This window comes from Crocodylus siamensis, chromosome 2 (genome assembly GCF_052110815.1).
Source record: "Crocodylus siamensis isolate JL-2025a chromosome 2, ASM5211081v1, whole genome shotgun sequence".
NCBI classification, from domain to species: domain Eukaryota; kingdom Metazoa; phylum Chordata; order Crocodylia; family Crocodylidae; genus Crocodylus; species Crocodylus siamensis.
Window position 1 is genome coordinate 289,334,297 of NC_143396.1, and position 18,185 is coordinate 289,352,481.

The window sequence follows — 18,185 nt, forward strand, 5'->3', positions numbered from 1 at the left end:
GTTCTACCTGTCCTTGAGCACTGCTGTTTCAGACTGCCCTCCCCTGCCAGACGCACTCATTTCCTCATACTTCGTGTAAAATTCCCCGTGCATTCATTTAGTGACACCCATGTTGACATGACACTGGTCTAACACTGTTTCCTCCTCTCTCCCCTTCTCTTTCCCTCCCTTGAAGGCAGTGACTGTTGAAGATTGGCAGACGACCTACTCCCACTCGAGAAGCAAATTGCTGAAAAGACTCTTGGGCATCACCCACTTTGTTACTGAATTGTAAGTACAACCAATCACCTGGCCATGGTGCGGGGACCAGGAAGGCTTTTCATGGGGTGCTCCGCAGTGAGAGCATCACACCATGGCTTGAGTTTTCTTTGCCTTCCTTGGTAGCTGGCTATTTCAAGCTAGTCTTGGCCTGGCAGTGGCCTCATACTGCTGCCTAGGTCCTGAGTTGAGTCCCTGAATTAATGGTTGAAGGAGCAGCCATTTAGCTTAGTTAGCGCATGGCGCTCATGACACCAAGGTTGCAGGTTTGATTCCCTGCTTGGGCTAGATGATCTCCTGAGGTCCCTTCCAGCCTTGCTTCTCTACAACTCAAGCTCTCCCAGGCATTGGCACTCTTGAAACTGGGGTGCTGTCAGCGCCCAGGTTGAGACACCCTGGGGTGCACTGTTGGGAGGAAATTCCTCTGTTTGCCTGCAGAGAAAAGCCACAGGGACAGCCAGTCAGAGCCTGAGCAGAGAGCAGCTTCCCTCGAGGCTTGGGATTTCCACTTGGCTCCTGTCACAACCCGACTTAGATGTAGCATCTTTTACAACCCCCTTCGGGGGTAACTGTCCATGCACCTGCATTGGACAGGGGCTGGGACACGTCTGCATCTCAGTGGCTCTGGGGCAGCACCCTTTGTGCCTGGGGCAGTCGCTAACCTGAAGTGCCCGGATTTAGCTTCTGTGGGGAAAAGGAAATGCAGTGGGGACCAGCTGCAGCACCTGCCCCCGTTAACCGTGGGCTCGAGGGAATCCAGGCCTCCCTGGCGCTTGCATCCTGTCATGGGGGAAGTACCGCTCCAGCCTCCCGAGGACAGCGTCTGCGGGGAAAGCCAGGGATGGACGAAGTGAGGACACAACAGCTGCATCCCCAAGGCCAAGGGGAAGATGCATCTCCCCTTCTTGATGCCTAGTCACCAGCAAAATGAGATGCTGGTAGCACGGTGCACTGACACTGAAAGAGCCCTGCACCGATTTATATCTCCTCCCTTGACAAGTGCTAAGCGAGCTTCAGTGACGCTCTTGCTGGAGGATACGGGTGCTGTGTCTTTCTACCCACTGTTGACTGAGCCTGGCAGCGCTCAAAAATCTCCTGGAGACCGAGTCAAGTGGGTAACCAAATGCACACCGGCAGCTTGCCTCTTTGTAGAAGTGTCTAAAGAAACAGGAAGCTCCCGTATCCTGTTTTGCATCGAGCTGCTCACTGGCCGCTTTGTTAACACGTCCCTGGGCAAGGGCACGGCCTCTGCCCGTAGAAATCGGCCTGTTTATAACTGGATGCTCTCATTCCCGGGGGCACGTTCCTTCCCAAGCATTGTGATCAGCCTGGGCATCGGAGGGCCGGTGTAACGAGCCTAAGTTGACTGACACTAGCATGAAAGAGTGGAGCAGGAAACTTGCTGAAAGCATGTGTCCACTGTGGCCTAATACTGGAACCAAAGGTGGGGGTTTTGTTTTTTAAGTCGGTGCCATTTGTTTAAAGGCTAGAGGAAAAGCTTGTTCCTACTCTGACCATAATTATAGTGTCAGGTCTTTTGGTTGGAAAGGGAACGGTGGAGAAAATTCCTCTGCAGTAGCCGTGATCTCTCACTTGTGCACTCTCTCTCTTGTTCTCTTTCATACCCACCTGGAAATTAAAATTCTAACGAGCGAGTGACTGAGCTGCTCGTTGGAAGCCAGCTAGCTCACACCCCAAATGCCGAAGCAAGCTGGTGACAGCGTTGTTGTTCTGAAGCCAGCCATCTCGGCCAAATGAACAGGATCCCAGCACTTATTATAGCTAAGCGAAGCGTAGCAAGGTCTGGGGCAGGGCGCCCAGCCAGCAGCCCGGGTGCACAGGCAGCCTCCACGTTGCACGCAGCAGACCGGGGAGGGCGCAGGCAGTGCAGCCGCAGGTAGGGCATGGAGCAGAAAGCAGAGCAGCAGATTGGGCGGGGAGCAAAATGGAGGAAGTAGAAAGCAGAGCAGCACATTGGAAAGGGGAAGGGCACCGGAGTGGCACTCAGGTAGGGGTAATTTTTGCAAAAAGGTTGGCCTCCACTCAGGACATCCTGGTACTTATAGCCCTGGTGACTATGTGCAGTAAGAGTTGGAAAAAACTCAGGGCAGGCCCCTCTCCCTTCAGCCCCAGACCCTGAATGTAAGGAAGCAAACTGTGAACCTGATCTTTTTTCCCCTCTTTTTTTTAAACAAGGCTTGATGTTGTTCCCCTCATCTCTCTGCATTACCTGTGACAGATTAGGGTGTCCTTGGTACCTTGGGGCATCGTGCCTGGGAGCTGCACGCAACGGTTGTTCATCCAGTTATGAACAGGTTAGACCAGGGGTAGGCAAAATGCAGCCCACGAGCCAGATGCAACCCACCAGGCCATTCTATCCAGCCCGCGGGGCCCCTAAAAAATTAAGAAAATTAATATTTATTTGCCCCTGGCTGCCTGTCTTACGACCCTTGATGGCTTGCAAAAACTCAGTAAGATGCCCTCTGCCTGAAATAATTGTCTGCCCTGAGTTGGACACACACTCGTCTGGGGATGGTTTTTAGGCAGGGATGGTCCTTGCCTTGAACAGGGGTTGGACTGCATGACCTCCAGAAGTCCCTTCTAGCCCAATTTCTGTGTGATTTGCTGACTTCCCTGAAGTCCTCCTGTGAAAAACGCCCAGTCTGTCACCTGTGTGCCAGAGGCCTCGCTGCATGTATTTCTAAAGGTCTCAAACCATTGCTCTTGTCCCGCTGGGATAGTGTTTCTGACTCTGGGACCTTTTTCCTTCCTTCTACCTGGGGTCAGGATTGCAAGCAATTGTCAGGATTGTAGCAGCGATACTACATGTGGGCTTGTATCTTTTCGAGGCTGTTTAATCACACAAAAGTTGATGGAGGCCATCTCCAGCTCAGCTGAGGTGCTGCCACCTGGGTTAATTGCAGCAACCTTTATTAGATTTCGTGGCCCTGAGGAACATGCAGCTGATGCCGTTGAATTCCCCGGTGCGCTTGCTTAATTCACTTTGTTTCCGCAGTCCCTGCCTCAGATGGCTAGCAACAACACCGCCAGCATAGCGCAAGCCAGGAAACTGGTGGAACAGCTGAAGATGGAGGCCAACATCGACAGAATAAAGGTAACACTTGGTCCAAGGTATTTAATTCGCCTGTTCTGGGTGTTTGCATGATTGGGTGCAGATTTGAAGGCCAGGTAGGGCTGTTCTGCTCCTGTGGTTTGACCCCTTGGAAAACACAGGCAATAAATCTTGCATATGGGATGTTTTGCAAACTTAATGGCTCAGTCTATTTGGTTATAGAAGGAAAGATTAGAAAAATCACCTGGTGGTGGTCGACAGTTCCTCACTGAGGGAAAAGAGGTCTGATCTACTAGCCGAAGGCCAAACACAACCTAGTGGTTGGCAGCTGAAATAAGCTGTGTGTATCACAGGGTTGATTCTCTGACTTCACTGAAGTCCTACTGTGACAAAAAACACCCGGTAATGGGTGGCCACCCATTGGGAAAGATCACTAAGGGATGTTGCAAGCTCTTTAGCGCTGCTGGTCCTTGCCTCTAGATGGAACGTCTTTCTCAAAGATGCACGCGGGTCCAGCCACAGGCTGTTGGGCTAAACACACGAATTGCTGGGTGAAATCATTGCCAGTGATTTAATATAGGAAATCAGCCTAGATGCTCTTTCTTTTTTGGTCTTCAGATCTGTCAAGTCAGTAGACACTTGCCTTGCTTTCTTCACTGGTGATGGCAGTGTGGCTGGTGTGATCACAGACAAACACCGGGACTCGAAAACACTTGGCTAAAGCAACCCTCTTTGCATGGCCTTTTGGGAAACGGGAAGGGATTTTTTTCAGGCTGCGTGGGTGTTGTTTGAAGGTTAATGCATGTGAGCAGCTAACTGATTGCAGCCACTCAAAACTGTGCTCTCTTCATAATGTGGTCTAATGCGTGAAATTGCACTCCATGCCTTATCCAACTGAGAACGCAACCACAAACAGAAATCAGGATTTTCCTTCTAAATTGAAAGGCTGGTCCTTTCTAGGAGGTATTTTTCTTTTTTGTGGCTGTTTACACTTTCCAGCTTTTAAAAAGCCTGGGTCTCAGGCTGGAATAATGAGACCCTACATTGTTCAGCCGAGTTGTGCTGAGTGGGTACAGTCCTGCCCCTGCCCCTCCAGCACTTGCAAGCTCTGTTTCTAATCTAGGAGCTTCTTTGGGAGTGGGCTGCCCCTGCCTGAATGCCTAGAAAGCTGCTGGCTAATATGAATGCTACTGCAAACAGTTGTGGCTATGGAGGGCCTCTTTCTCTCTTTAAAGGCAAATGTTCTCATCCAGGTGCCTATGTCATACTTGCAAGTCTGTACCAGAGCAGGGAGTGCATGCCTTCACAAACAAGTGGCTGCATGCCCCAAACAGAAATTTGGGCAGGCACAGGTTTTCTTGCTGGTCAGGAACTCGGATGGTTCATGCAATTACCTATTTCTTTTTCATGCGCTGCTCGGGCATCTAAGAACTTGTCCCCCTGGATTAATATAACTGATCTATCCCAGGTTGAGGTGGGAGAGAGGTAGTATGAGTCTAAAGTTAGTCAGAAGGCAGGGTAGCAATGCACCTTTGTAGATTAGCAAGAAAGAATGAAAGGGTGGATGGATGGATGCGCATGTGTGTATATGTGTATGTATATATGTATATATGTATCTGTAAATACATGGATGGATGGATGTGCATGTGTGTATGTGTATATATGTATCTGTATATATATGGATGGATGGATGTGCATGTGTGTATGTATGTATATATATAATATGTATATGTATATAGATGGATGGATGTGCATGTGCGTGCGCGCGCGCGCGTGTGTGTGTATATATATATATATGCATCTGCCTATACATGGATGGATGGATGTGCATGTGTATGTATGTATATGTGTGTGTGTGTATATATACATACATACATACATACATGAATGGATGTGTATGTGTGTGTATATGTATATGCGTGAGTGTGTACACACACACACACAGCAGGCTGTCATTATTTCAGAAAGTGGCACCCAGTATCTGAGCCTTTTGAGAGAGGGATGTGTGTGCACGCACATGTGTATGTGTGCATGCTTGTGTGTGTGTGTGTGTGTGTCGGCCTTCCCAGTGAAATGTCCACATCTCCAGGAGCTTCTGCTGAGCCAGATTCATGTTAATCAGAGATGGTGAGATCACTGACTGTATACAGCAAACATCGGTTACTATGGGAACTCCAAATCTCCACGGGCACGACTGGGGATGGCATAAAGATGACTGCCCCTCCTAGCATGTGCTTGCATCCTCCGTTATGCCTGTAACAAATAGCGTAGCATTTACGACTGCAAGCTCTTTGCCATCTCATCTGCCCTGCACGACACCGGTGCCTTCAGTGAGATGAAATCGGGGGAGGGCTGTTTCGTCGACATCCAGTACCTGCCTGGAACCAAACAGTAAAAATAGACTTGCACATCACATTGGTTTTCTCTCAAAATCAAATGCTAATAGGCTCTTGTTGGATGTTTAGAGGCACTGAAAGGCAAGGCTGCTTGGTCAGAAAAAAAGGCTGTGTTGCCTGAAAGAGATGCAAATGAGAACTACCTTAACGGTAAAATAAATCAGCGCTGCAGTCTGTACGCTTGATGCAGACGTGCATGGCTTGGGGCTTGGGAGCAGGAAGGCCCTGATTTATATGCGCGGCACATCAAAGCTGCTAAAGCAAAAGTCCCCTTCAGGTTTGTAGTGAGCATAAAACAGAGGTCTGCAGGTTACGGTCCAACATGTCTTTGCTGGCGTCCTCCTGGTCTCGTCAGACTCTTGAAATACGCCCAAGCTCAGCACCGTTTCATCAGGGAGAGGGAGTTGAAGTGACCCCCGAGGTCCTTTCCAACCCTACAGTCCCCTGAATCTCTGCCCAGAGAGGGTTGAAGGGGAAATGGCTTGGCAACAGGACCCCCAGCTTCTGGGACTTCTTGGCGGCTGTGTAGCTAACCCAGCTGGGGAAGATGAAAGGTAACAAGTCAAAAGGGGAGGGGAGGAGATGAGGTCTAGCAAGGGAAGAGAGCCAGGCCACAGAACACTTGGGCACATGTGTGTGAAGCTTAGACTAAAAGGGGCAGGGGGTGCAGTGTCCAGGAAGAGGTGGCATTTGGGGGCACTACGCTGCGGCACGGGTGGCAAGGAGGAGGCAGCTAACAGCAAGGACCTGCCTCCTGAAACGATGCTCAGCCTGGCAAATCACTGCCTGGTCGTCAAGGCATTTCAACCCCTTGGCAGCGGGAAAGCGTTCAGCTCTCCCGTTGAAGTGCTGCATCCCCTTGGGCTGCTCTCCTCGCCACGGCTTCCTCCCCGCAGCCCTTGCAATAGAGGCACCCGCTTGTATTCCCCAAGTGTGACCAAGGCCAGTCGTCCGTGTTGTGGGGAAAGCAGTGGAGGGCAGTGACCACTGCTCAAGAAAGGTACGGGTGCACACACACACATTCACACTTATTATCCCTGTGAACAGGATCAAGGTGTGTCCTCAGGCAGACTTCCCTGAAGTGCAGCCTGAGTAAGGTTTGCTAGATCACAGGTATTCGCCTCCTGAAATGCAGTACACTACAACTAGGAATCCTTTGCTGCAGGTAGACGAGAGACCGCCTGCTATAGAAAAACCAAGCGCCTCATGCTTTGGAAACAGCTAGCATTAGCTCAGGAGCAGGCCAGGCTCCAGGCAGTCCCGGGAGGGACTTCAGGGGCCCCTTGAATGTGCTGCGGGGCTGGGAGCATCGTGGCGCATGCAGGGGGAATGTGGATCAGTGTTTCCGAGTCCCCCACAGCGCAGTGAGCTGTTTCCGCTCCTTGCTCCCTCTGAGAAAGAAGTCATGCAGCTAATCCAAGACTTGGCTTGTGTCTGGGCTTGCTTGCAGGTATCCAAAGCAGCAGCAGACTTGATGGCATACTGCGAAGCTCACGCCAAGGAAGACCCTCTATTGACTCCTGTCCCGGCTTCAGAAAACCCCTTTAGAGAGAAGAAGTTCTTTTGTGCAATCCTGTAAACCCTGCAGGAGCCTGCTGAGCCTCGGGCACCCTGAACACTGATGTAGAGTTTTTAGCAACGTGGACAACTTTCCAGTCCACAGAATTAAATAATAATAATTAAAAAAAAAGAGCCCTGGAAGCTACAGAGATGTGTGTGTTTAAAGAAACTGGCCACCTTTTTGGGAAACAAGATGACCTACATCATGAGGCTACAGATCTGAAGTCTGCAGAGATGCCTAGAGAGGGGGGAAAAATATAAAGATTCAATTTGTGTCACGTTTCTGCTCACAAAAATATTTGTTTGTTCCATATTTGAAAAAAAGAAAGAGAGACAGTTGTGCTGAGCAAGTTCAATGCTAGGGATGTGTATAACCGTATCAGAATGACTATATTTTTGTTCATTTTTTTGCAAGTGTTTTTATTTAAGTTGAATTGTCCAATATATATAGCAGCTGCCTAGGTGACTACGATGCTACTTAACATACCTTCTTGTGCTTTTCTCTTTTGCTCCATCTTTTTTTCCCCATTAGAATAGCACAGAGATAGACTGGAACTGGATTTATGACTGCTTTCCAAAATTTAAAAAAAAAAAATTAAACGGAGGAGTTTAGCAAGGCCATAGCCAATGTTACTTCCCACTTTGCGGTATAAATGCTGGCTGTCTGTGTGTTCCTAGCAAACTATATTACCACAGGTCTAACATTTGTATATGGTAGCTTCCATTTTGCAAGTAAAAGTAAATTGTGTGTTGTGATCGGTGCTTCATGTTTTTGTGACTACTCGGAGGTCGTAGTGCATGAAGATATTCCCTAGGTTCCCTCCACGTAGAGTTTTCTATTGCTTGGTGCCACGTGCTGGTGGAAGAAGCTGTAGAGAGAAAAACAGAGGAGGTCCTGAAAGCAAAGAGAAGACTACAGTGATGCCTTAGCCATGCCTGAAATACCTCTTGTGTTATAATAGGGTTGCCAGCGATTCTGAAGCCCAGTCCTGAGTTCAGGGCAGTGTAGGATCCCCAGAATCGGGCAGATCCCGCTGCCAAGGACACGTCTTATTTTGACCGTGTTTCTGCACTCCTGTCCTTTCTCCCACGCTTCTCTACCTGTTGCCTTTTACCTGTTTCTCGGCTCCTGTGTCGCAGGGCACAAGTGAATTTTCCCTGGCGGCGTCTCCTCGCAGAGCCGCCTCTCCGAAGCAGGGTGACAGAGCCGGCGCACGCTGCACGGCAGCAGGCAGGCTGGTGAGCAGGACTGAGCGCGGCTTCGTAGAGCGGGCCGCAGATGGACGGCATTGGGAGCTTGCCCGCCCGCCCGCGCACGGTTCTCGGCTGCTGTTGTGTTGTCCTCCACGAGTCTCTCTTTCCCCCGATCTGTTGGCGCAACTCCCTCTGCCTCCTCATCTGCGCGACTATTTTCCTTCCTCCCCCAGGGATTATTCAGAGAATGTTGTTAGCAACATACGGGCCCCCGCAGTCTGTATTCAAACAACAGCAGCGTGCAGATGGGAAGGAAGTGGGTAAATGGGAGAAGAGTGAATAAAGGCTCAGCCGAGCTCTGGTTCCATCCCAGGTGGCCAAATTCGGACATTTAAGGTGCCAGCGTAGTTGCTTGCCTGCTTCGTGTCCAGGCAGCACTTCCTGCACGGTCTCCACCTTCTTCGGTTGTTGCTTTACCACTTAATCCAGACGTATGCACATATGTAACACCTAAGAAGACGCATGCACAGTGGTAGGCTGTTACGGGGACACGGCTAGCCAGGCATCCAAAGGAGATGGGGCTCCCTTCTCTGGCAGGTGCACCTTGCAAAGCAAAGAGGTCAGACTGATGGGACGGCAGGAGCGCCCAGCGCTGTTGATCTGCCACCTGGCATCGGCAGGAGCGGGAGGTAAATAAAGGTCCTGTCCGCACCGGTCAGACCTCCCCTGGAGCACCGCGTCCAGTTTTGAGCCTCACGCTTCGGGGAGGGTGGGGACCAATTGGAAAGGGCAACACCCGTGGCCTGGAAAGCCAAACTTATCAGGAAAGGTTGCAAGAGCTCGGATTAGTTACCCTGGTGATCAGAAAGCTGAGGGGGGAATTTGATAACAGCTTTCAAATACCTGAAGGGCAATGAGAGAGGATGGAGAGGAGAATTTTCTCTGTGGCCGTCGGGGACCGGACTCTGAGCAATGGACTCAGGCTGCAACAGGGGAAATGAGGCTGGAGATGAGGAGGAGCTTTCTGACTCGGAGGGTGGGCAAGCATTGGGACAGGCTGTCCAGAGAGGTTGTGGGGTCTCCAACTGGGGACACTTCAAGATCAGGTTGGACACTTGGCGGGAATGGCTGAGTCAGGGATGATCCTTCCTTGGGCCGGGGGCTGGACTAGATGACCGCGTGACATCCCTTCCAGCCCTCCTTCCCTCTGGATCTGGAGATGATCATTTTAGGAGCATAGAAAAGGCAGACAACTCAATAAGATTGCTCTATTTAGCTTAGCGATCTGGACACATCCAGGCCAAACCAGTTGGAAGTCTGCTTAAATATTGAAGGGATCAAAACAGGTCCCTCTTTACCTTGTTTGGAGTCTCTCCGCTGCTGAAAAATGCATCGTGGCCTGATGTCAACCCGCCTCGACGCTGAGCGGGACAGAGAACGAGGTTTGCAAGGCCGTGCTTTTCATTTGGTGACATATCCCTCGCGTCACGCGACGCCAGGCTCTCGAGGCATATCCCCACGGGACCCGCAAGCCCGCAGGTAGACTTTAGGACGGTGCAGGATCGATGGCAACCCTGTTAAACAGCAATTCCAAATCAGGTGTGAATGAAAACTCTTTTTTTATTTCAAAGGGCAATAGTCTTTTAGGTACCTTTCTGCAAATCTTTATAGCCCAATACAAAGTGCATTTTTTGCTAACTTTTCATACTCTTATAGCCTTCTGTGCAGACAGAGTCTTTTCTGTTAGAAGACTGGTTATTCTAACACTGGATTCTGGTTTTTTTGGCATCTGGGAATATTTGTACAATTCAGCGATTAGCGAAATGGTGTCAGACTTCCCCTGGTAGCTTTCAATAAAAGAACCCATGTTTCCATCTTTATACTGCATTCCCGAGTAGCTTAGGTTCCTCTAGAAACAGTTGAACGGTGAATAACTCTACAGCTGGTTTCACTCGTGGTGTTAAAGTGTAAATATATTGTAGCCGTTCTTTTTTTTTTTTAATTCTGAAATCTACTACAACCGACAATGAAGCACAGCCTAATCACGCAAGGCCCCTAATGTCTCACTAATGCCCTGCCAGTACTCCAATCCCGTAATGCAGGAGCTCGTCATAACTTTTTAATGACCTGCATATTTTACGGCTTAAAAAGAAAACAACCCACTGCATGAAATGTGTATGAGATTTTTAAATGACTCTGAAACCTTCCTTTGAGATGTTCTTGATTGAGTTGGAAGCTTTGGTTTTCTTTTCTCTTTTTTTTAATAGCGAGCTGGGCAGGCAGCCAGAAAGTCTGTCCCTAGTGCAGTGCGGGGGCTAACCTCTTTGGCAGGCATGGCCCAAATGAAGCCCTGCAGCCTCCCCAAGTGCCACGCTGCCCCTCCTCCCCTGCCCGATCTGCTGCTCTGCTTTCTGCTCCCTGTCCTGTACTCCTTGCCCGAGCTGATGCTTTGCTCTCTGCCCGATCTGGGATGTGCCCTAACACAGAGGCTGCCCAGGCCACAGGTTGGCCACCACTGCCCTCGTTTTTATAGGTACAGATTATCTACCAGGAAATTCTCCCCCCATAGGCACTAAAATTTGTATCTCCCTACTGACAAATCCAGTGACTTTGTATTCTCAACATGGTAGACGCTTACTGAAGGCTGTTGTGGGGTTTCTTTTTGTTACCAAAAAAAAAAAAAATCGAGTACTGGCATGTGACTTATTTTTCCCTACAATCTTTGTTCAGGGCAGCGGTGAGTTGCCACGTGTACGCGACATCATCGCCATCGGATAGGCCACCCATCTTTGACAAAAGAAGTGATTTGTTTCGGGGAGGGGGGAGGGGAAGGGGTAAGTGTCAGGGTTTTTTGCTCTTTTTTTATTTAAACAGGGAAACTTGAACTCGTGACGTGCGCACTCTCATCCCACGTGATCATTGTACTTGTTTGAAATAAACTTTTGGATTCATTTCAAACCCAGTGGCTGTTTTGCTCCTTTAAAAGACCAGCCCGCGATGCGGGGTGGGGGGAAGGGAAGGGGCTCTGCTCCTCTCTGCAGCGAGCTGGGCTGCTAATAAGAGAGCCAGATGCGCTCAGGCTGCAGTGCTGGTTTAGGGCACTGTCCAAACCGAGCAGTAAACTGCAGCTCTCCCTGGTGAACCGCGCCGAGGCGGCTGCGTTCAATAGGAGCTTTTGTCCTGGTAGGACGGGGAAAGAGAGCCCTTTCAGACCTTCATCTTTCCCAGGGCCCTCTCTCAGATCCTGCCAGCCACAAGGAAACGCACGGGGATGGAGTTCCTGCCGTGCAAACCCCTCGTGCTCAACACGAGGGAGGCAGCTGTGGTGTGCATCTCACCAGGACAAGCCTTGCTCTGTGCCACGGCCACGTCCGGCCAGGTGGGACACCCCTGTGACCACCCTTGACGGTCCCCAAGCCCCGCTCCGGACAGCGGGGAATAGAGGTGGTTTAGACTAGGCACAAAATGGGCTGTGCGGTAGATGAGGGGCAGGAGTGCTGCCCCGATGTCCTATGGGGCCGTGTCCCTGCTCCAGGGACGGCTGCTGCCAGTCAGTCGTAAGAACAGACGTGCCGCTTGCACAGGTCTGGCCTGCCCAGTCTCCTGTGCCATACGGGCCAAGACTGGATGCTGAAAGGGAGGGTGAGCTGGGTCTGAGCAGGGTTTTTCCCGCTGTTCCTCTCCCACTCGCAGCCTCCAGCGCTGCAGGGCTAGGAAGCGCTGCTGCAGAGGCCGTGGCCCTCACTCCCTGGCTCAATAGCGACTTGATGCCCCGTTCCTCCAAGGACGTGTCCAGGCCCTTCTTGGCTCTGGCTAAGCTGCCGGCTTGCACCGCATCCGGGGGCCGTGAGTCCCACGCCTTAATGACACGCTGGGTGAAAAAAAGAACGTCCTTGTGTTCATTTTAACTTTCCTCCCTACTCGTGGCACGCTGTGACCCCCAGCTCCGGTCTTGTGAGAGAGCATAAATAAGAAATCGCGACTTACTTTCTCTTTGCCCACATTTCTGAGCGCCATATGAATAATAATTGGTATAATAAAGGGTATTTTGTAAACCCGTCTCATGTCCGTGCTCCAGTGTAAACTCTTCTCGTGTTCCCCCGCGCTTCTCTAAGCTGAACAGGCCTGGCCGCTAGTCTCTCCTCATATACAAGCCCCTCCATAGCACCCCTCAGCCTTGTTGCCCTTCTCTGGACCTTCACTAGTTTGGGTTATTTGGGCCCGGGTGCAATCCTTCACACACACATACACACAGTGTTGGATTTAGGCCTAAAATACTTAAGCTACATCTTAGGGCCTCCCAATATGAGGGGGCCTCTAAATAAGAAAAAAAACTGGACACCTGTGTTCTAATATGACAAAACTCTACATATATATGTATGGCTCCAGAATTATTATTCATATTGCGCTCATAAACTGGTGCAGAAAGAACAAGAATTCACCTTCAGATTTCATGAAAATCCGTTTTTGTGGATTATTTTTATCGTGGGGTCAATAATGGACATAGCTTAGGGCCTCAGCATGTCACAATCCGGCACTGCACACGTTACCGCCATGGAGTTGCATTTGCCATTTCCTTGCCCATTTGCTTAACAGCGCCAGACCCTTCTGTAGTTCTTCGTGGCCCGCCTTCCCCCCTTTGAATAATTTGGTGTCACCGGCAAATTTGGCCCCCTCACGACTCACCCCCTCTCCCAGATGATTTATGAATGCATTCAAGAGCACCGGTCCCAACACTGATCCTTGGGGCACCTGCTGGTCACTTCTTTGTATGATGAAAACTGACGGGTTATACTCACTTTCTGCTTTCTATCGCGGAGCCGGTTTCTAACCCAGACGTGGACATGCCCTGCAATCCCCTGACTACCTGACTTCAGCTTCAAGCTTCCGCTGGGGACCTTGTCCAAGGCTTTTTGGAAGTCCAGCTATATATACCATGTCAACTAACTGGCCCTGATCCATCTGCTTACTGACACCCTCAAATAGGTTGGTGAAGCACAATTTTCCATTGACAAAGCCGCGTTGATTCCTCCCCAGCAAGTCGTATTCATCCATGTGCTGAGCAATTCGTTCTTTATTATTTCTGCAGGGTTTCCAGGAACAGAAGTCAGGTTCCCAGCATCCCCTCTAGAGCCCTGTTTAAAATATGGGCGTAACATTGGCAACCCTCCAGTCCTCTGGTACCGAGGCTGTTTTTAGTGATGATTTAGACGTTCAACAGTTTCCAACCCAGACCTCAGGATGAATGCCACCAGGTCCTGATGACTTGCTGCTGTTCGGTGGACCGGGTTGCTCTACCAACTCAACTACTGGACCCTCCATTGGGATCAGCGCTACTGACTTGTCCGTAGGGGGGAATGGACCTGGGGAGGGAATTTCCCTACATCCTCCACACTGAAAACAGATGCAAAGAGAGTATTTAGCTCCCAGGCAATGATCCGCGCATTGTTTAGCTCTCCATCTACAGCCTGATCATGCAAAGACCCAACTGGCTCCCTCGCAGGTCTTTGAGTACTGAAAGAAATAGTTATTACTAACTTAAGTCCCCCTTTTCCCTCCCCCTATCACTCCATTAAGCGTGGAGTCAAGCATGCCGAGCGCAGGGTGGCGAGGGGAGCTCATCGCGGCCAGGATGTGACTGATAGGATCTTAGCAGCTGCTGGGGAGCCCCGAGCTTCACCTGAGGCCCACAACCCTCAGGCCATGAGCACCTTGTGTCGGCGGTGGTCGTAGCCCTGGAGCATTGACCCCGGTAGCGTGCATCGCTCCCCCTCCACACTCGTGGGGGCTGTGTCCGCTTGCCGGCCCTCCGCTCCCTTGGTGTTTGGAGGGGGCGATGGCGATGGCTGCCTTGCTTCCCCTGCACGGGCTCTCCGAGGTGGGAAGGAGGAAGGCCACGTGCTCCTTCCCACCCCAAAGGAAGGGCTGAGTCCTTGGCTCTTCCCCACGGACATGAAAGCCAGCAAGCATCTCGCAGGCCCTGGCATGGGACCCAGCTATGATAAACCCAGCGCCTCGGAGCAAACGTGGCAGTCCTCCCCACGCAAAGCGGCACCGCAGCAGAGCCAGGCTGCCATCCAGCCTGACGCACCCCCCACCCTGGCTGCGAATTGGTGAGGGGAAATGATGCAGCGGCTGCAACCCTGGCATGCCCCGTGCTGCAGAGGAGGGACCCCCAGACCCCCAGCGAGGTCCCAGCCAAACAGATCTGGGGGCAAATGCCTTCCTGAGCCTGAATCAAGCCATCAGCGTGACCTGCAGCACAGCAGCCCAGTCCCGAGGGCATTGCCTATCAGCACCGCGCCACATCAGCCCATCCTGTGCCAGCCGGGACCCCTCACAGCATTATGCGTCAGGGGAACGAACCTCAGCTCCAGGGTGAGGCTGGACTAGGCAGGGAGGATGTAGCTGTGCCCAGTGCCATTCCCCCTATATCTTCCACCCTACTGGAGGCTTCAATCTGCCCCTGCCCCCAGCACTCGTTCCTCCCATGACTGCAGCCCCAGACACTGCCCCCTCCCAGCACATGGAGCTTGTCCTTGGAGACAAACCCTGACTGTGCTAATGCCCCGGGATTATTTCTTCCCACTGATGGGGAAAGCACATACCTTCATACCCAGGCCTGTGCTGCTGCCTCTGCCTGCTACAGCGGGCAGCTCACATGCATCTTTCCTGGGTGCACAACAGACTCAGCAGCCACAGCACATCCTCCTGCGAGCCCCCGGAGCCACGGGACTACAGACTGGCTGGAGACCTTTCTTCATAGGTGCGTGGTGCCGGCCCAGAGAGCCAAACTCTTTTTCTCATCCTGTTTTTCCACGTTGCTGCCCCACGGAGGCTGCGTTGACTAGCTGGGACACATGTTCAGCCCCTAAGTTGCTGGGAGTGTGACCAGAGGCATGGATCCGACGCCAGATAGGTGCCAAAAACAGTGGTGGGGTAGGTCAGGAATTAAGAAATGCTGTGTTGAGAGGAGAGGGTGTTTCCTGGAAACCCGTGGCTCCTCTGACCCCCAAATTGAGCTTGTTCAGCCCCCCCGGCACCCAAAGGGCATATGCAGAAGTGCGAGCAAGCTGGGTAAGGAGGCAGCATCCAAAGCCACCAAAGGAATTGGCCCTTAAATAGTAGGTAAGTTCCTCCCAGGCATCGCGATGGCTGATCTGGAACAGCCCTAGCATCTCCCCAAAGGGTGCAGCGTTCCCCAGGGTCTCTCCAGTGACGCCGTAACTGGAAACGACTCCCTCGATGGACTTGGTGACAGCTGGGGATGCAGCGCCAGCGGTCATGGCCCCGGTAGTAAGTCACTGCCATGGGGACTCTGTGAAACGTATTGGCCTCTGATCAGTCGAGTCCATCTCCTAAAAGCATCACTGCATTTGATGCTAGCGACAAGCCATTTGTGTTAGCTATTTTTTTTCCATCGGTGTAGTTGCTTTCTGTCCCCCTGATGGAAGAGCCCTTTAGGATTTCACGGGACAGGGCGGGGGAACTCAAATGAGTTCCAGCAAAACATAAGAGGTCTCTAGACAGCTGTCCAGACAGCCCAAGACTCACATAGGAAAGGAGATATTTTCTTAGGCACGTTGTATCTCTCTGTAGGAGTCTATAGCAGGAATGTAATTCTCTTTTAAGTGCCATAGACGAGTTCCCAAACTTCTAGAAAAAAGGTACCTGTTCCTATTGAATTCCCTAGTGGCTTAAGCTCTCGCGCCACTGGTCATGCACTCCTTGAATGCATTAACCAGACACGTCTTGGTCAGTGATTTTAAAGAATAACTCAGGCTGCAGCCTGGAGCAAGCTGCCCTACAGATTTTTTTTTCTTTTTTTTAGTATTCGCGTTTAGCTTTAGGCCTCATTCTGACACAGCTGGAGTTATCCCAGATTTACACCAGTGTGAAGGGCCGAAGGAAGAGGCAGATTCTGCTTGCAGTGACCCCTTGGTTAGAAGCCACCTGCTGCCAGGGCTTTTCCTGCTTGCACAGTTTCGTGCTTCCCATCTGGCCTTCTTCAGCCTTAATTTGCCCAGCTGGAAAAATGAAGGTGGGTGCTGAACTGGGCAGAAGGGGCCATATTCTAATCCATCTGTTGTCAGGGGCCTACTGGACTTAGGCACCTCAGTGAGATCCCAAGCCCCGCTTGCCTGAAGCCCGAAGAACCGCCACTGCAGAAGGCGGCTAGGTGGGTGGGATCTCCTCCCACCCGCTGCTTTTTTAGGACTCGGTCTTAAGGCTAAAGCGTGCTACAGAAGCAGATGCAGTCCTGCCTTTTCAAGGGCTCCATTAGGGGGACAGGATTGCAGTTTGGTGCCTACCAGGGAGCAGAATCCGGCCCTGCCGTCCTAGGAAAACACATGGCAACTTAAACAGCCAACAGCCACGAGACAATCGTGAGTCCAAATCTACCAGCCCTGAACATCTCCAGCCGCAGCCTTGTCCCTGCAGGTGGGACTCTTGCTGGTGCGGGGCAAACCTCGTGGCTCTCCTAACAGTCAGGGACAGCGAGCTTCGGCTGTCGATGGGAGACGCAGCCTGAAAAGGTCTGGGGGCAAAGGAGGATGCGCAAAGCCAGTCCGTTCCTCTAACTATTCCCAACTCACCCTCCGACACCCCTGCGACTTATAGCATCAGCCCAAAGCCCTAGTGCCCAGGCAGCAGCGCGCGGGCCGATGTGCCGAGGGGTCCCCGCAGCTCCTGTGTACCAGCCACGCCAAGCGTCCTGGAAAACGGTGCCTCAGTGCATCTCCCCGTGTGCAGACGTGTCTGGGTGCGGCGCTGCAGTTGCTTCTCGTGCTATGCCCTCTGTGGGCCAACTCCAGCACCCACCGCCTCCGCTCCTGCACCCGCAGCGGACTAGGTGCACCTATTCCCCTCTGCAGGCTGCCGTGCTGCAGCTGTGCCCGCCTGCACGCATCGCCGCTAGCGGCTTTAGAGCGGCAGCTCATCCAGCCTCGTTCCCCCACCCCCAACCCCTCCATCCCGGGCACGAAATGACTGTCCTCCTTTTGCAGAAAGAGGGCAGGGGAGGCATCTTCTGCAGCTGGGCCCAGCGTCAGGTGTTCGGGTGACAGAACAAGGTGCAATGGGCTCAAGATGCAGCAAGGGACGTTGAGGTTAGATATTAGGAAGAATTTTTCTCACTAGGAAGGTGGTAAACCACTGGAACAGGCTACCCGGAGAGGTGGTGAAAGCTCCCTCTTTGGAGGTTTTTAAGACCCGGCTAGACAAAGCCTGGGCTGGGATGACCTAGATGGGGATGATCCCACCTTGAGCAGGGGGTTGGACTAGAGGTGACCCCCAGAGGTCCCATCCAAGCCTCATTTTCTATGACTCTATCAGCCCCTGAGGGTCGAGCTGTTAACATTGGGGTGCGGGTCCGGGGGTCCAGGGCCAGCGTTCCCAGCCTGGCAGGGGCAGGGTGCCTACAGCAAGCGACGCGGCGGCCAGCACTTGCCCTGCGGCAGGCGGGTGCTGAGTAAGACATCCACAGGAGGGAGAGGTGGCCTTACATGCGCAGACTGGAGGGCAGCCCGTTGCGGGTACAGGGAGCCGCGTAACTCCATCTCCCCCACCCGTGCCCCAAGCATGGCTTGACAGGGTGGAGGAGTTAGCCCTCGTTAATCCCGGCTCCCCTTGGGCACTCCTTCGTGACCCCTGTCCTGCTCCACAGCAGGGTCCATCTCCCCACCAAAAGCAGCCTTGGTCTG

The 18,185-nt window shown here is 52.0% G+C and overlaps 1 protein-coding gene across 4 annotated transcripts in view; it reads left to right on the forward strand.

Moving 5' to 3' along the window:
• Nucleotides 1-10,492, forward strand: part of GNG2 (G protein subunit gamma 2) — an 84,815-nt gene extending 74,323 nt beyond the window's left edge. For all 4 annotated transcript variants that reach the window (XM_090034367.1, XM_090034368.1, XM_090034370.1 and 1 more), the window contains 3 exons: nt 176-270; nt 3,275-3,373; nt 7,178-10,492. In XM_090034367.1, the coding sequence (XP_089890493.1) occupies nt 3,287-3,373; nt 7,178-7,306 (216 nt within the window). In that variant the 5' untranslated portion in view covers nt 176-270; nt 3,275-3,286 and the 3' untranslated portion in view covers nt 7,307-10,492. The remainder of the gene's footprint in view (nt 1-175; nt 271-3,274; nt 3,374-7,177) is intronic.
• Nucleotides 10,493-18,185: the final 7,693 nt, after the last annotated feature.